Below are 16,426 nucleotides of genomic sequence, written 5' to 3'. Positions count from 1 at the left end.
TGGAGCCAGTTTTGTAGTTAGCAGAGAAATATGTGGGCCCCGTTAAGGACATGTACATCCAATGACATAAAATGTTATAAAACGAACTAACCCAATTTTAAGAAACTTATCATCGTACTTCCTCATGTGCGCTCAAGTTTGGCCGCTTATAACTAGACCTTGGATTTTCATTCTGCTACATTTTCACAATTGCAGAGTGATTCTGATGAGGGCACCAAAGGCACAAACCTATTTCAGTTATACAAAAAGATCCAGTTTTCAGCTCTATAAGCGAGGCCCTTCACTGACTGTTTCAATGAGGCGGGCTTCTTATTTGCACGATGCCAGTGCCGGACGCCGTAGGAATATGTCTGATATTTAGTTGACATGGAAAAGCACAAGAACAACCGAATATCAAACATATCACACAGCGTCCAGCTGATCGGAACTTCTGCTGAATGCTCTGGCGACCTAAAAACATGACACACGACATTGAACGTGAATAGAGACACATGAGTCGCTAAATATGGGGCAATGCCACAGATGCACCATGGAGAAAGAGCTGACAAACTTGAGGCTTCACTTTGCTTTAAGAAATGGGTGTGAACATGCAAAAGATGAAATTTCAGAGCTCTGCAAAAAAAAAATAAAAAATCAACACATGCTAAAATGACACTTACCGAGATTTCTCGCAGGAAGTGAAAAAAGTCACACTCGACGAGCATTAATTGTTAAAAATGAGCGTATGTGAGCAATTCCTCAGTGGGACAGTATTTATATACAGCGGTCTGTGAGTTTGGGGGGGCCACTCATGTCAGCGACACGCGCATTCGCACACATTTGGTGCTGCTTGTAATTAAACTTGTATTGATCCAGGCCTGCAGCCTTTCCTCTCCACATTAGCCTAATCGATAGATGTGATGTTCATCCCACTGTGAGCGCTCTCTTGCACACACACGCGCACTCATGACTGCAGCTGCACAATCAAATAACTTTCAGGCTTTGCCTGTAGGCAGGACACACATAGGATGAACTTTGGAAACGTGACTACGATGCTCTTGACTGGCCAATAGGGATAATAATACACAAATGATAGGTAGAAATTTGTGTTTAGTATATGATTTAATTTCACAATCACGTTAAAAATAAACAGAAATAATAAATATAACATGAATCTGAAAAAAACTGTCAGCATTCGCCATTTTTCTTTGGAAAACTTTAACCTTCGTATTTTAATTTGGTTTTCATATATTTCAGCTATAGTGTCAAAAAAGATTTTTTTCAATTTGAAATTATATGTAATTTAAATATTTTTTTAAGGTTAATATTTTATCCAAAAGCCATATTTGACAATTCAATTGGAAATGTAATAAACTAAAACTGCAACTGGCTGGCAACCAGTCCAGGGTGTACACCAACTCTCTCCTCGGTCCTCTGGGATAGTCTCCAGCAAACTAGTGACCATAATGAGCATAAGGGGTATAGAAAATGAATGGATAGAAAAAAACAACACATCAAATAACATTTTTTTAAAAATATATTTACCAGTACATCAAAATCTTCTTTGCAGATACAAGTACATAAATGATCCCAACACCCATGACATGCTTGTCTTTATAAATTCATCATAACGGTCAAGACGCAATTGTTCGCTCACTTTCACACTTCATACAATCATAGAGATAAGACTGAAAGGACACAAATGGATTGAACTATATCTTGAAAATGACTTTTTATGATCAGCATACTGTGTTGACCAAATCATTTTGACGAACTAACCCAGTCAAACCCCCTCGACCACAAGTACCACCGTTTCTGTATCCGCTACTGTATTGACCTTGTGAGCCTATTGGGGCAGAAGGACAGCCCTCTGATTGCCTAATTGTGAGCCCGGGGCTACTTTTTAATACACTCACTCAAACAGATGCGGTAAGTGCACAGAGGGGGCAAAGTCAAACATGGCCAAAAAGGTTAAATAACAAAAAGCATTTTGAGGTTAAAAATAAAAATGTCTGATGCCGTCATGTTTTGTCGGTTTAGCATGTTTCTAAGACTCTTAGGGTCTTTTCATATTCAAACTTTTTTTTCGCGCAAATATTTATACATTTGTTTTGTAAAATAAAGGCGAGGTGAAATTACTCACCAAAATATTTATAAATATGAGGTCATTATGAACCCATGACCAACAAGAAGCAGCCAATTATTCTTCATATAAGTCTAATGTGCTTAAGTGAATGATACATTTGCAGGTGGCTGAATTGCATGACCTGTTAAATTCCGTATTGCTACAACAACACTCTTTACAACGCTTTATTGACACAATGAAAGAAATCATTGTCGAGGCCAAATAAGCTTTGCTCTTTCAATCAAATCTGTATTGAAATAAGAAATTGTTACAGGGCGCGCCTGATGCAGGTAACACTTTCTGATTGGTTGGCTCTCATTATTTTTTGTCTGTTGGGCGTTCTCGACAGTAAAATAAAATTACTATACTGTACATCAAGCTCGAAGCCCGGGGGCCAGATCTGCCCCGCCACATAATTTTATGTGACTCGCGAAAGCAAATCAAACGTGACAACTTCCATGATGCTTGCTAGAATCTGGACCAAAATTTCAAATTCTCATATCTAATAAATCAGAGATACTGTAAGCATTTTCTTGTTACCATACCCCACATTAGAGTTACTTCAACAATAGTTGAATAAACTGTTATTCTTGACATCAACAAAACCAGAAACAGGAAATTTTTAAAATCACAGTAGTTGTACAAATACTGACCCTGCAAAACTGAGCCTTTTTAAAATCTCAGTCCAAGACTAGGCTGTGACTAAAAAGTCAAAATTTTGTCTTTACATGTGAACACGTGTGAGATGATAGTTTTCCAAGGGTCTTTTCTAAATCTTCTCAAAGTCTTTTGATGTGCAGATTCAACCATTTTTGTTTGAATGATGATAATGATGATGCCTCGCGTGGTGGGATGCCTCCGAGTGGCGCGAGGGGGGAACGCCGGGGCTCTTGGGCCCCAGACGTGGCTAAATGCCCACCAGCTGGCAGGGAAGGAGGTGGGGTCTCACCGGAAGGTGAGGCGCCCAGCGCGCGCCCCACCGGAACGGAGGGGAGTGGTAGTAGCCGCCCACATCCCTCCTTAAACAAAAATCAGGCAAGGGCCCTTCCGGGGCCCGCACTGGGTGTGAACCTAGCGAAGCACCAGCGAGAGTCGTACCGGGTGTGGGACCCGGGCGGTGGGGGGGGGGGCAAGTCCCTGACGGGGGCCGATTGCCCAGGAGGAGGAGAATGATGATGATGTGTCAATACAGTACAAACACACAACATGTATCGTTGCATTCAATAAAGGGAGACGTTGAGGGAGCATTTTATTTATTCCACCAAAATAAATAACATGTTGAAACTGAATAGCAATATCCAATCTGACAACTTAAGCACAATATGAATAGAAAATGATGCAAAAGTTGTAATGTTGGACCTTCCGACTGGTTTTTCAGGTTTAGAAGTGTCCGCCTATAACTCCTCAGTCTCAAAGTCCTCAACCCTTTGCTATTCGTTTAGGGGCCTTTGCCTTTGGCTTCTGTGCTTTCGGGTTCTCCGCTTTCGGCTTCTGAGCTAGAGAGTCCTCTGCCTTTGGCTGCTTCGTGCTCGGCACCTCTCCTTTTGCTTCTGGTTGATTGTTACACAATTTACTGCAAGAGAAAGAAAAAGTGACGACTGTAATTTAAAGACCGCTGTAAAATGAATTCCGATATTTGTTTCGAAATAATTTCTACATGTTCAAAGGTAATTGCTGAAAGCTTTTGTAAAGTCTGAGAACTATGTCGTGCTCCATTGCGGCAATGTCATGTTAAAGTGTTATTCACAATGAAGTTTTCATGATTTTTTTTTTTTTTTTTTTTTTTTTTGAGCCGCGGCAAAAATGGTGCCGAGTGACGCATTTGGACTCGGGAATGAGTCCCCCTCCTCCCCCTCATGAATTAAGGCGCCTTCGTTCGCATCAACACAATTACCGAAGTTATAATTACTTGGCTCATTTCTACGACAACAGCATGTAGGCTGAATAACATGTGCTGCCAACTTCCCTGAAGTGTTTTTCTATCATCTGGACCCAGACAAGGAGGTGACGCTACAGATGAGCTCGTTGCCAGTTCGAAGGGCCAAGAGATGCCGTGGTTAGCACGCGAGATAGCTGGTGACGAGCGCCTCCCGCCGTGGGAAGTTCCGTTAGGACCCGGTGAGATGTATTCCAGCCATCGGAGACTTTAAGAAAATATATTTTTGCCAACATGTCGGGATGTGTGTGGGCTTAGATGCTAGAGGGAGTAGAATTTGATTGATCGATTGATTGGCAGTTGAGTGGGGTGTGGTTTCAGTACATTCAGCAGTAACGCCCACCTAATTTTCAAGCCTCATTTTATATACAGTACGTTCCGATTTTCATAAACCACTCAAATTTTGCAGGGTTAAAAGCAACACTTGTCTGTGGTGTCAATTTTACAAGACTTGTTGATTTTCACTTCACAGGAACTTTAAATCTCAGATGCGGAAACGCCATGTCGTTTTTTTGCACATAGTCTCCTCTTTATTCAGGATAAACGAAACACTCGGAGCTACTTGATGAGCACAGACATCGGAATACGACGTCTGTACAAGCAAAACACTCATTAAGTTTGTTGACTGAGTACCAATCCACTCAGAGGCGATTAGGTACCATTGAAACATGAGACAGAATTATTAGCGCTCTCTGCATGCATTGGGGGTGCAAAATACATGCAGAACGTGGAAACAATGCATACCTTGCAGAATGTGCTCCTTTCTTCAAAAAGGCACACACAGCACTCGGCTCCTGTAGTTCCTTTTTCAGTGATTCCAGTTTGGCAATCCATGATTCCTTCTCTTTACTCGTTTTACCTGCAAGTCACACGAGGAACATTGAGCACAACAATAAGTGCTGCTGAACGGGGGGTTGGATAGCGCTTGTGTGACTATAGTGGAACGCCAGGACAGGCGTGCAAACACAAAACACTGAGTTCTCAATGTAAAAGAGGCTATACAGACAAGAGTACTTCACAGGGGCGGAGTTACAGTACCGAGTGACTAGTCTGGCCACCCTACTGGCCACCCCGACGTCTACGGGAAGATTTTCATATACAGGCACTGTATAGTATTTTAGATACCAATGTGACTCTGTGCTGCAGGTAATTCATTTTGGCTTGCTGCCGTTTCCACACGGTTGCCTTACACTGATGCGCTTCAGTGTTCTACCATCATATATTTCATCCAAACTTCCTGCAAAGAGGGCCAGATTTGGTGAAGTGAAATCCTGTGAGTGGGGCTAACCATTCAGCTTTCAGTCGCAATTTCACAGCGTTCATTCCCAGTCATCTCATTGTAGTTTGCGTGTTTCAGCTGTTAGTGCCTCTTGTTGTATTCCTTGAAAACAGCTAGAGTCTTTTGACCAATTAGGCAGACGCAGTTGTTTCGTATTTCTGTGGGAAAAAAAGCCAATTTCCACTTATCCTGGAAGCGACATCAACTTTCCTTTCCTTTGCGACAGTCTCCATTTTACCAATAGGCTGGTGCAAGGGTCATGCAGCGGCGCCTAACACGAATATGTGAGAGAGTGGCGTGTTTCGGAGAGGCCTAGCACATTCGGAGAGTATTTCCGAATGCATCTGAAAGCGCTGCCGTGGGTTTGCCGCCATCCTCTGGTGAATTATATCATAGCTTTTTTTGTACGTGTGTATTTTGTATAATGGTCAACAGTGCTAACGGGCAATAAATAATTGATTTCACGCCAGAGGCTGTGGGCCGGTTGAAATTTGAACACGGGTCACAATTGGCCCCCGGGCCGTATTTTGGAAATGACTGATTTAGACTGACCATCTATTCCTGTTGATACTATTGAGCTACAGGCAGAATATGAAAGAATATTTCACAACAAGGAAAGATTTTATTCTTGTAGTGCGCATTATTCAAGATTATTACTAGCAAGGCAGTTACAGTCACTTGAGTCTTCAAGGCATACAACCGCAAGTCCAATGACACAACTACAAAATTGATCACCAAACTGCGGTCTAGGGTATCGTGCATGTATGGGACACCCTTGTGCTTGAACATGATGTTGGTTATGGACAATCCATCATGACAAGATTTACCGTGCAGATTCCGCAGTTGTCCTTCTAAACCGGCCACCCCGTTTTTCACTGATTTCTGCAGCAAAGGAAAAAGAAAGTCAGCAACATAATTCAACACCATGCACAGTCCACAGTCAAATTTCACACACGATTCATCACCGGGATGATCAAGAACAAAAGGCATACCAACAACATGTCCAAATCTTTCACTCCATGATCACTGCTAAGAATTGTACAGTTAAATATTGTATATTACACATTTTCCCAAAGTTGTGCAATATGTGTACGTGTAATATGTAATGTCTCTTTGCCATGTCGCCGTATAACAAAATCCTAAAATTAGCACAGTTTTCCATCGGCACTGTTAGAGAGGTGGGACATCTAACGACATTTGCGTTTCAATCAATTGTGTGGGGGAGGGGAAAAATCTTGATTTAAAAAAAAAAAATCATAAAGTGAAACTCATATGCCACAAAATAATGATCTTGTCACAATTACCTTACAAATGTACTCAATGTGAAATTTGGGCAAGTTTAGTTAAACACTACGCTATTATTCTGTCGTATGTATTGTATGTACAGTCTAGGTGTAGCTGGTGAATATTTTTTAGTCAAGCCGATTGTTGCATCGATTAATTGAGCAAGTGAATAAAAATGTGATTTTTGTTAAACACAAAATGATGTGCATTTGAGGTGCAGATATTTCTGCCCACTCAGGGTCACCATTCACGCATTTTGCTGTAGTCCACCAGCCTTTGAATAGAATACAATACAATACAATACATTATTTACATAGTGCATTTCACAACAGCTGCAGCTGTAACAAAACACTTTACATAGAACAGATGACTGGCTTTACAAGGTGAGGCCGGGCCTGGTGAGTGACGTGGGCGTCAGAGAATGAGAGTGGAGAGTAGCCTTGCCAACACATAGTCAATGTGTTGAATGACTCAATGTGAACTGTGGCTATTGGGAGCGTGTGTATGAATGTGCGTGTGTCTCATTATTCTTTTCTTATCATTTGTTTAGTAAAGCGATGGAATGTGAAATAGTGGCTATGTCTATCCTTCACGACTTTTGGGTTTATCACAATTGTGATATACAGTATATGTATATGACTGGCAGCTGGTGAATAAACAGGTACCTTTTGTGCATAATGTATTTTTGTTCATCTGTCCATGCTATCAATGTATAGTGACAAGCAGAACTAGATGGCAGAAAATACAGTTCCAGTGGATATAAAATGGTCCTTGTTCAAATGCCCCCCCCCCGCCCCCATCTAGGCACAGGACTGCAGAGACCTGACATATAAAGAAGATGTGAGTACAAGAGCCCTGCGATTGGCTGGCAACCAGTTCAGGGTGTCCCCCGCCTACTGCCCGAAGATGGCTGGGATAGGCTCCTTGGTAGCCTTCCTGATCAATGTTTCATCCATTTTAGAGATGCTCAGTTCTTGGTAATGTCACTGTCGTGCCATATTTTCTCCAAGTGATGACTCTCATTTTTTTGTGCTTTTCATATACCACCCCCCCCCCAAAAATTAACATTTTATGTCAATTATACACTGTGTTGTGTATGCACTTCTCAATGCAAAAAAAAAAAGAGTTCACCGAGACAAGATTATCGTTATTTCAGTATACAGTAATTTGGTTGACACTTTCGTTTAATGATGTGTTATGAGATTTTTGTGTCTTTGCTCAATAAAGGTTGGAGAACACTTTCCTTCTCCTGGGGGCAATGAGACTGGTTTGAAGTGTTTACCAGCGACAATTATCATGTAGGCTATAATTATAATAATACGAGAGTACATAATTGTTCCTTACCACAGCTCCTTGGCACGCTTCCACTTCTTTCTTCTTTTTCAGGACTTTCTGCTCACACGACTCCGCATCGGTCCGTAACATTTTCTCCTCTTTTTGGGCGCTTTCGATGTGGTTCTCCAAGGAGATCTTTTCCGTTTGGTACTCTCCCACCACGTCGTTAGTCACCCGCAGTTTCATACTCTCGAACTTGTTCCGTTTGTCCACTTTGTCGTGCTCTTGTTTGCGGCTTTTAATGACTACCACCAGGGCCACAGTCAACGCAATGGTCAGAGGCAGCAGCAGTTGAAACTTCATCCTTGATATTCACCCGGGGACGTCTTGTCAGGTAGCCCCAAAAAAGGTTTTTAATTAAACGTCATGGTACCGCTTAGTTAGCTTCCACGCGCGGGTTTTTATCGTTCTGTTAAAATTAATAAAAAATGTATTATTTTAACCTAAAATAAAACGCGACGGTGAAGGACCTGGAAACGACGTTCTACAGCGAGTTGTTCCAGTCAGCCGTAAACACGCCCAGGTCTGCCGTAAAACACGCCCATTACCTGAAAACTGCATATTTATTTATTTATTTATTGTCTAAAATGTACAAGATGAAACATTTTTCAAAACCATAATATAGAAATAGATTTTTCTTGTTAAATGTCATTAATGTGGTAATACTTCAAGGATCGATGGGTTAACTGGTGGCTTGCGGGCGCACTCTGAGTGACACCTTGATAAAATTTATTTTTTATGTTTTTGCAAACACAAACAAATACAGTATTCTAAAATGTTGCGAAACGTAAAATATACATTTTCCACACACAAAAAACCCAGGGGGAGTGAGGGAAGAAATCCGGGAAAAAAATGGGAAAAAAAGATCTGAGAATATGTGAATCTGGGGGGTCGAACTGTCAATAAGTACGAGTCGACTGTAGAGTTATAATATTACAGAAACACCACAAGATGCCAAATATCTGAGTTGCACTTGCACTGGGTCTTCTCTACTGCTCTATAAACAAAACGAGGAGGCTTAATAATTGTTTTTGTAAATTTTGAATGACATGCGTATTACCTGAATAGTATGAACATCCCTGCGATTGGCTGGGAACCACTTCAGGGTGTAAACCGCCTACTGCCCGAAGACAGCTGGGTAGGCTTCATCACGCCCCGCAACCCTTGTGGGGAAAGGGGATCAGAAAATTGATGGATGGATAGATATGAACATTTTCGTTGATTTATTTTTGGAAAAAAACTATGTATGTATGTATGTATGTATGTATGCCACATGTTCTTCGTAAGCTTGCATGGGTTTTCGGTGGGTACTGGAGCACATTGGGATATATATATATATATATATATATGCCCGTACCGTAACCTGAGTGTTACCTATCAAGATGTGTGTGTCGGTGCGTCACGTCAAGTAACGAGGAAATAGGTGCTTTGACACGCCCAAATGAACAAGTGGTTCAGCGAGTCCGGTTGACAGCAGCGAGCTGCGTGATTTAATCCCAATTATGAAGTTAGTGGTTGTTTTAACGTTCTCCAGCATGGCTGTAATGGCCGTGATGATCCTCCAGACTGTACGCCAGGAGTTGCAACTGCGCCACTTAAGAACCCGCACGGTGGAACACCTTGCAGATTCCAAGAGGGGAGAGAGAGTCATCACCCTAATAAAAAGTCAAATCAAGGAGCTGGAGACGAACCTGGCGTCCGTCATGGGCAGGGTGGACGAGCTGAAGAAGCGCAAAGCAGCTGCTGAAAAAGCGGAGCAGGAGCATCAAAAACGTTTGCAGGCATGCGTCGAAGAGAAGGCAAGGGCAACACGCACATTAGCATGAGCACATTATTTTCTACTGTATTTATTTTGAATGCAACCTACAGCAGGTACCACGAAAGACTTTATAACGCCATTTCATTAGGTACTCTTGCACAATCTTATGCAAGAACAAATAAAAGTCAGCCTTTGGAAAAATGCTAATACTGTATTTACTTTTTTATTGACACCAGAGGTACGGATTAATTTAATATCAGTATTATTGTGGTAATCGTGTTTATGTAACTTTACATGATTGTGTGGATGTGTATTTTTTTAATGAAGCTTCAAGAAAGTAGGAACATCTTGATTTGTTCTTAAAGTTCATAATTATCGTATTCTATTTATTATGAATGTGTTACATTCTTGAAAACAATTCCTAGGTGTGTAAAAACATGTCAGTGGCATGCTTTTATCAAAATAACTCAAGGATCAAGAATAACAGCTTGCAGTCCCAGACCAGTTTGATCATTTGTTGTCAAACCTTTTACACCAAGTCCCACCTTAAAGAATATTGGCATCAACTCCAACTTTAAAATACTGCTAAAAAAATAATAAATACATAAAAAGATGTTCTATCACATCAGCATAATTTTCTAATGTAATTGTAGGTGAAGTAATCGCTAATTATATTTCGCTAATTAGGTAGGACTTGCCTCCCAGACAGGAGACTGCCATGTGTCACCATCATCTTTCTGCTACGGATACCCAAAAGTCACAAACTTATTATAAAATAGTTCCTCAACATGATGACTGTAGCATATGTAACAAATGCGATGCACTGACATGAGGGACTATGAGAAGTCCATCCATCCATCCATTTTCTTATTGGCTTTATCCTCACAAGGGTCGCGGGGCGTGCTGGAGCCTATCCCAGCTGTCTTCGTGCAGTAGGCGGGGGACACCCTGAACCGGTTGCCAGCCAATCACAGGGCACACAGAGACGAACAACCATCTGCGCTCGCACTCACATCTTGGGACAATTTGGAGTGTTCAATCAGCATGCATGTTTTAGGAATGTGGGAGAACAATGCGGGCACAGGGAGAACATGCAAACTCCACATAAGAAGGCCGGAGCTGGAATCGAACCCGGTACCTCTGCACTGTGAGGTTGACGCACTAACCACTAGCCCACCGGGCCGCCCCAGTACTAGAAGTCATTGGGACATTAATATTTTGCTTCCCCCTCTGCTGAAGAAATTGGACGTAGGTTTGTGAAGTGTGGTCTCTCTGAGGCACCGTAGTGCGCATGGTTCAAAATGCACGCTTTTTGAGCTGAGGTCATTGTATTCAATTAGTTCACCACGAGATGGCACTAAAATTTTACACACTGTACCTTTACATCATTGCGACATGGAACACCCGTAGTAACAAAGGTAGCCCCTTTTGTGCTATGTATAATATGCATTAGTTCATTTGGACGGGTAATGTATTTGAATACTGTGAACCCACTTTGATTTCAAAACAGATCCGAGGACCACAGGAAATTAATATGCAGGCTGGAATATTTGCCTGATCAGCGTATATAACAGGCCCGCCCTGCAGGAATTCACGAGAATATCCATATTCCCACTCTGGGCCTGCCTATTCAACAGGATATAATAACTGCTCCCTGCATCTCGATTTTAACAGTCTATTTTTTTAAAATAACAATTTATTTATTTATTTATTTATTTTTAAGGGAAGTGCAGAGAGCAAGAAGAAAGCTGTCATCGAATCCGCTAATAAAGTCAAAGGTACGTATTGTGTTTCCAAATGTTTTTATGGAATTGCAACACAGATCGGCCAGATATCAATACAGTTCATCGACCCTGGTTGAATACACTATAAACTAAATGTAACTGCTGCCATTTGCTTTATTTTTTTTCCGACAGTTTGTGTGTGGTTTAAGACTAATATCATGCTGCATCAAATTCTTTCTTATTGTCGTGGTTTTTTTTTTTGTTTTTTTGTCTTTTGTCACACTGTTCAGCTGATCACGCAGAGGATAGAAGAAAAGCTGAGGAGGAAATGCAGAATGTAAAACAGCATATTTTGGATCGAGACAAAGCTGTTTGCATTTTTGCTGATCCAAGCTTTGCAGAAGTTCGGTAAGATCTGAAAAACATTTAGTCTGAACAGAGACAATATCTTGTCAGCCACAATATGTTAAAGTTGTTTTCTGCCAAATGCACTAATAGTTTTTGCTTTATGTTGTTCTTGTTTTGTAGGAGGTTGTGTGGTATTGATGCTGCGCAGTAAGGACACTTCAGAAACAGTCAATGCTCACAGTGAATTTGCGTAGGAGCCATGCAGGGCTGCATTTTGTACAGTTGTGTGGTTACACTAAATCCTCTTTGGTGTTAAAATTAAATTGAGAAATTTTTGATACAGCCAAAGAGCCAACGTTTTGCTCTGTGGTTGTGTGTGATTGTTAGATTCTTTCAGCTTTTTTGTGTGTGTAACAGCAAAATAAACATACCTAAAAAATGTTTTTTTTACTTTGAGAATAGCTATCCTGGAATAACTAGACTGCAATTTGTACTTTAATTCACAAATTAGCGATTATGCCCGCTCCCTCCCCATTATGTTCGATAAAATTAGTTTTCCATTTCGTCTCATGTCTGTCATTCCACACAGATAAATGTTCACTTGCCTTTCGGTACAACACTACAAACTACAACCACAATCATATATTTTTTTCTTGTTTAGTATTCGTTCTGTTTTTTTTCTTTGTTATTTTAAACAATCAAAACGTTACTCACAAAACACATAAGGCACATTTGTTTACCTGGCGTACACATTACGTCACAAGAACTCTTTCATCCAAACACGAGGTGGGGATGAACACGTGAGCTGACGTAAGCCTTACGTCGGCGGAAGTTGACAAGGGTGAACCAGTTTTATTGAAAGTCATCTATTTTACATCAGGTTGTTCCGATGTTTTGCCACAGCCGGACACAAACGCATTATTAAAATATGCTTACGGTAAATGACTTATCGGCCGTTGAACGTTTTTGGTTAGCTCCGTTTTAACGCCGAAATTCCCTCAATTTAGACATTTATGACCAAGACTCTGTACGACTGATGCAGCCCCTCGTCATGTCGAAGATGGCGAGAAGCCTCTTACGACTGTTGACGGGCTGCCAGCGCCTTGCTTCATCTCCATCCGTGTGTCTTCATTTCTGCCGTTCGTCTACCGGTTTGCCATTCGGAAGCAGCTTTGTGCGGAGTATGGTGGTATGTATGTACCCTATTGTACAATAGACAAGGTGAACGAGGTTTTCTCAGTTTGACCTGTAATATTGGTAGAAATAACGGTGTATGAATACGAGTAAGGAATAAATACGCAATGAATTAATCTGTATTGCAATAAACAATACCAGGTTTATGTATACGTTAATGGTTTCGTCTTACTGGTGCTTAGGCTTACGCATAAATAAAGTCAAATGAACCTTGAATTCATACGAAATACAGTTTGGATCTCTACTTCGAGTTAAATTGCTCAAGACTTTGACTTGCAGTCTTTTGAGAGTTCACTATGACGACTTAACAAAACTCTGCCAAACGAATTAAAAAAAAATCAAAAGTTTGAATTTACTGACACTGGAGATATTGTATCCTAATTTTGTATGCAGGCACTGCCATTTTCCTTTTCCCTGAAGCCTCGGGACTTCAGCCTACCCAACTCCTCGTGGAGTGCAGAAATGATGCGCTTGTATGACTTCTACAACAGCCAATGTGAGCCGGAAAATGAATCTGGAGAGAAACAAAGGGGACCTTGGAGGAGAGTGCCCAGCTACAATCGGACCCTCAAGTATGCCGCAGGTGAAAGCATTTGAATTGTCTAAACACACCTATTCGCTCTCATAAATGGTAAACTTCGACAACATTTGCATGATGCTGCTGACTCACCATACCTCTTTCTCTTCTCAGGAGGAGCCTATCTCAGCAAATTAATCCAGTCCAAAAATCGTCTTTTCACCCGAAGCATCAAAACCACAGGAGCTGCATTTGAGTATGTCATGTTTATTAACAAAGAAGAGCAGAGATGTGTTTGCATTTTCCAGGCTGGACACCTGCTGGAGGGCCCTCCAGGGTGAGTCATCTGGCCATTTAACACTGCCCGTAAAAAAATAAAAATAAAATAAAACACAAAACAGGCAAAATATCCCAAACACATGTTGGAAGAGGTGTTAAGGTCTGATAAACTTTTTGTCGAGGATTCCAAAAAGTGTGTTGGGCGATAACACAAAATTGCTCATTATCAAAAGAACACCATACCTACAGGAAGCATGGTGGTGGGTGCATCATGCTTTGGGACCTTAGGCAAGGTGGAGGGAATTCTTAATTTTATTCTTTTGAAATTACAACGTTGTTTTTACTCATATGCTACAATGACTAAATTCTCATAAAATCACTTGTTTTCTCTTGAATTATATATCCTCCTGAAAACTACACTAGGCTTGCAAAAAAATGTTTTTCATATTACAAGTTTATTTTGATGAAATTTTGTCTTTATGCTAGGGAAATTACTTTTTTTTTGTGGGGGGGGGGTTGCATTGTTCTGTCTTCTCTTTTGTGTGGCCTTGCTAATACTTCCTCACTTATTAAGAATTTTGGGGGGGAAAGTGTGTCATTGAAAAGCTGTTGCATGTATTTCCAGGCATGTCCACGGGGGGGCAATCGCCACTATGATTGACTCTGTCACAGGCGCTCATGCAACTTTCCTGTCTGGACCAGTCATGACAGCCAATCTCAACATCAATTACCGCAGGTAACAATGTATTTGTTGCAGAATATTTTTTTTTGTGTAGTCAATTGGAATTATTGCCATGCTATGGCAAGTTTTGTTTCAATTGGTGCAGAATCCTCAGCATTATAAACTGACGATATATGTTGATTTGTTCAAAGCCCCATCCCGTTGGGAAGTACAGTGATACTCGAATCCTCCCTTGACAACAAGGAAGGTAGAAAAACATTCATTTCCTGTAAAGTGACCAGCACTGATGGTTCCAAGCTGCACACTGAGGCAACAGGTAACATCATTTACAGCATGTTACATTATTTGACAGAAATTTTATTTCCTGACTGTTGTTTTTTTTTTTTGTTTGTTTGTTTGTTTGTTTTTTAGCACTCTTCCTGTCTATCAAAGTCGGCCATTTATTGGGAATGTGACACAAAAACCACTGCATTTTAATAAGTGAAAGACTTATTGGTGTGCCTTTGAGTACAGTATAATGTATCTTATTTTAAATATTTATTGCCGGCTCGGTTGCCCAGTGGTTAGCACGTCGACCTCACAGTGCAGAGGTTGTGGGTTTGATCCCGGCTCCGGCCTTCCTGTGTGGAGTTTGCATGTTCTCTCCAGGCCTGCGTGGGTTTTCTGCGGGTACTGCGGTTTCCTCCCACATTCCAAAAACATGCATGGCAGGTTGATTGAACACTCTAAAATGTCCCGAGGTGTGAATGTGAGCGCGGATGGTTGTTTGTCTCTGTGTGCCCTGCGATTGGCTGGCAACCGGTTCAGGGTGTCCCCCGCCGACTGCCCGAAGACAGCTGGGATAGGGTCCAGCACCCCCTTCGACCCTTGTGAGGATAAAGTGGATCGAAAAATGGATGGATGGATGGATAAATATTTATTTTACTTGCCAAATTATTTTAGGAGCTTCTGTATAAGGGTAACACAGCATAGGAGTGATTGGCACATTCGACCATACAGTTCTGAGACTGAGGTTGGAAGGTCGAATCTGGGTGTGGGCATGTAACATTCATTGACTAAAGACTACATTGTCCATAGGTGTGAATGTGAGTGAATGCCTTTTGTGCTATGGACTTGCAACTCTCACCCAAAGTGACTGGGATAGGCTACAACTCGGTCCTAACCTTAGTGAGGACTAGCGCTTAAGAAAATAGATTGTGTGTGTTGAGTGACTGCTCATGTGACTTAATGAGGAATTGCTGTACAATATGTTATTACTTGACTACCTCATGTTTTACTAACACCAACACATATCTAAGCATTATTTCTCACAATTATTTTACTAACTTTGCAGCTACTGAGTGCAGTGAATGCTTGAAACTGTACCTTACTGTATGGTTGTTTGTTTCACAATAAAGCCTTGCCTTTGGCTAATTAATGGAAGACACTACATTTTGTTTGCAAATGTGTGAATTATTGAAAAAAATTGGGGAACATGTTCAAGTAATTTTGGATTCACTGAACAAAGATCATTTGGGGAAAGACACAGTTGCCGTAATTGTTGATATTGTGTATTCTTGATACGACAAGGACAAAAGCAGAGATTAAAAAAAATGCTATATTTAAGAAGCACTCTCCATCATGTTTTTTCAGACCCCATTCATATTGCACAATTCGCCGAGATGTTGTGCAGTATTTATCAGTTACAACGCTGACACGGCACACACACACACGCTTATTTAAGCGCACGCAGTTGTGTGGTTTGTCAGTCTTCAGGGCCCCTCACTTCTCAAACCTCAGTTAAACACAGTTGGAAAAGCAACCTTGCAATCTACAAACATATTAGTGGTTGGTTGTGTGTGCGTGCGCATGTGTGTGTGAAGACTCATGTGGTCAAGTTTGTGGAAGTTTTTCGGTTAAAAACGCTTTATCACAGTCATCCAGAACAGAAATATTATTGGTCACCTGTTTTGGTTCTATTTAGTGGTTTTGAAGTTTTCTTTTAA

The 16,426-nt window shown here is 41.1% G+C and overlaps 2 protein-coding genes and 1 long non-coding RNA gene across 3 annotated transcripts; 2 read left to right on the top strand and 1 right to left on the bottom strand.

The window, feature by feature from the left end:
* Positions 1-3,328: 3,328 nt before the first annotated feature.
* Positions 3,329-8,261, bottom strand: LOC109529030 (neurofilament medium polypeptide). Its single transcript, XM_019892176.1, has 4 exons — positions 7,948-8,261; positions 6,147-6,201; positions 4,785-4,899; positions 3,329-3,677 (listed from the first exon to the last, which is right to left on the bottom strand). The coding sequence occupies exons 1-4, from the start codon at positions 8,239-8,241 to the stop codon at positions 3,524-3,526; spliced, it is 618 nt and encodes a 205-aa protein (XP_019747735.1). The 5' UTR covers positions 8,242-8,261; the 3' UTR covers positions 3,329-3,523.
* Positions 6,208-7,655, top strand: LOC109529032 (uncharacterized). The gene is made up of 2 exons (XR_002170766.1): positions 6,208-7,290; positions 7,408-7,655. It is a non-coding gene; the product is annotated as an uncharacterized LOC109529032 (long non-coding RNA).
* Positions 8,262-12,204: 3,943 nt separating the features above from the next.
* them4 (thioesterase superfamily member 4) lies at positions 12,205-14,898 on the top strand. The gene is made up of 6 exons (XM_019892175.1): positions 12,205-12,958; positions 13,357-13,546; positions 13,655-13,817; positions 14,385-14,495; positions 14,633-14,757; positions 14,853-14,898. Exons 1-6 carry the CDS (start codon positions 12,806-12,808, stop codon positions 14,894-14,896), a joined length of 786 nt encoding a protein of 261 aa, XP_019747734.1. The 5' UTR covers positions 12,205-12,805; the 3' UTR covers positions 14,897-14,898.
* Positions 14,899-16,426: the final 1,528 nt, after the last annotated feature.

The sequence above is a fragment of the Hippocampus comes genome, unplaced genomic scaffold (assembly GCF_001891065.2).
Source record: "Hippocampus comes isolate QL1 unplaced genomic scaffold, H_comes_QL1_v1.1 scaffold153, whole genome shotgun sequence".
In the NCBI taxonomy this organism is placed as follows: domain Eukaryota; kingdom Metazoa; phylum Chordata; class Actinopteri; order Syngnathiformes; family Syngnathidae; genus Hippocampus; species Hippocampus comes.
This window is presented reverse-complemented; position numbering and strand designations above follow the sequence as displayed.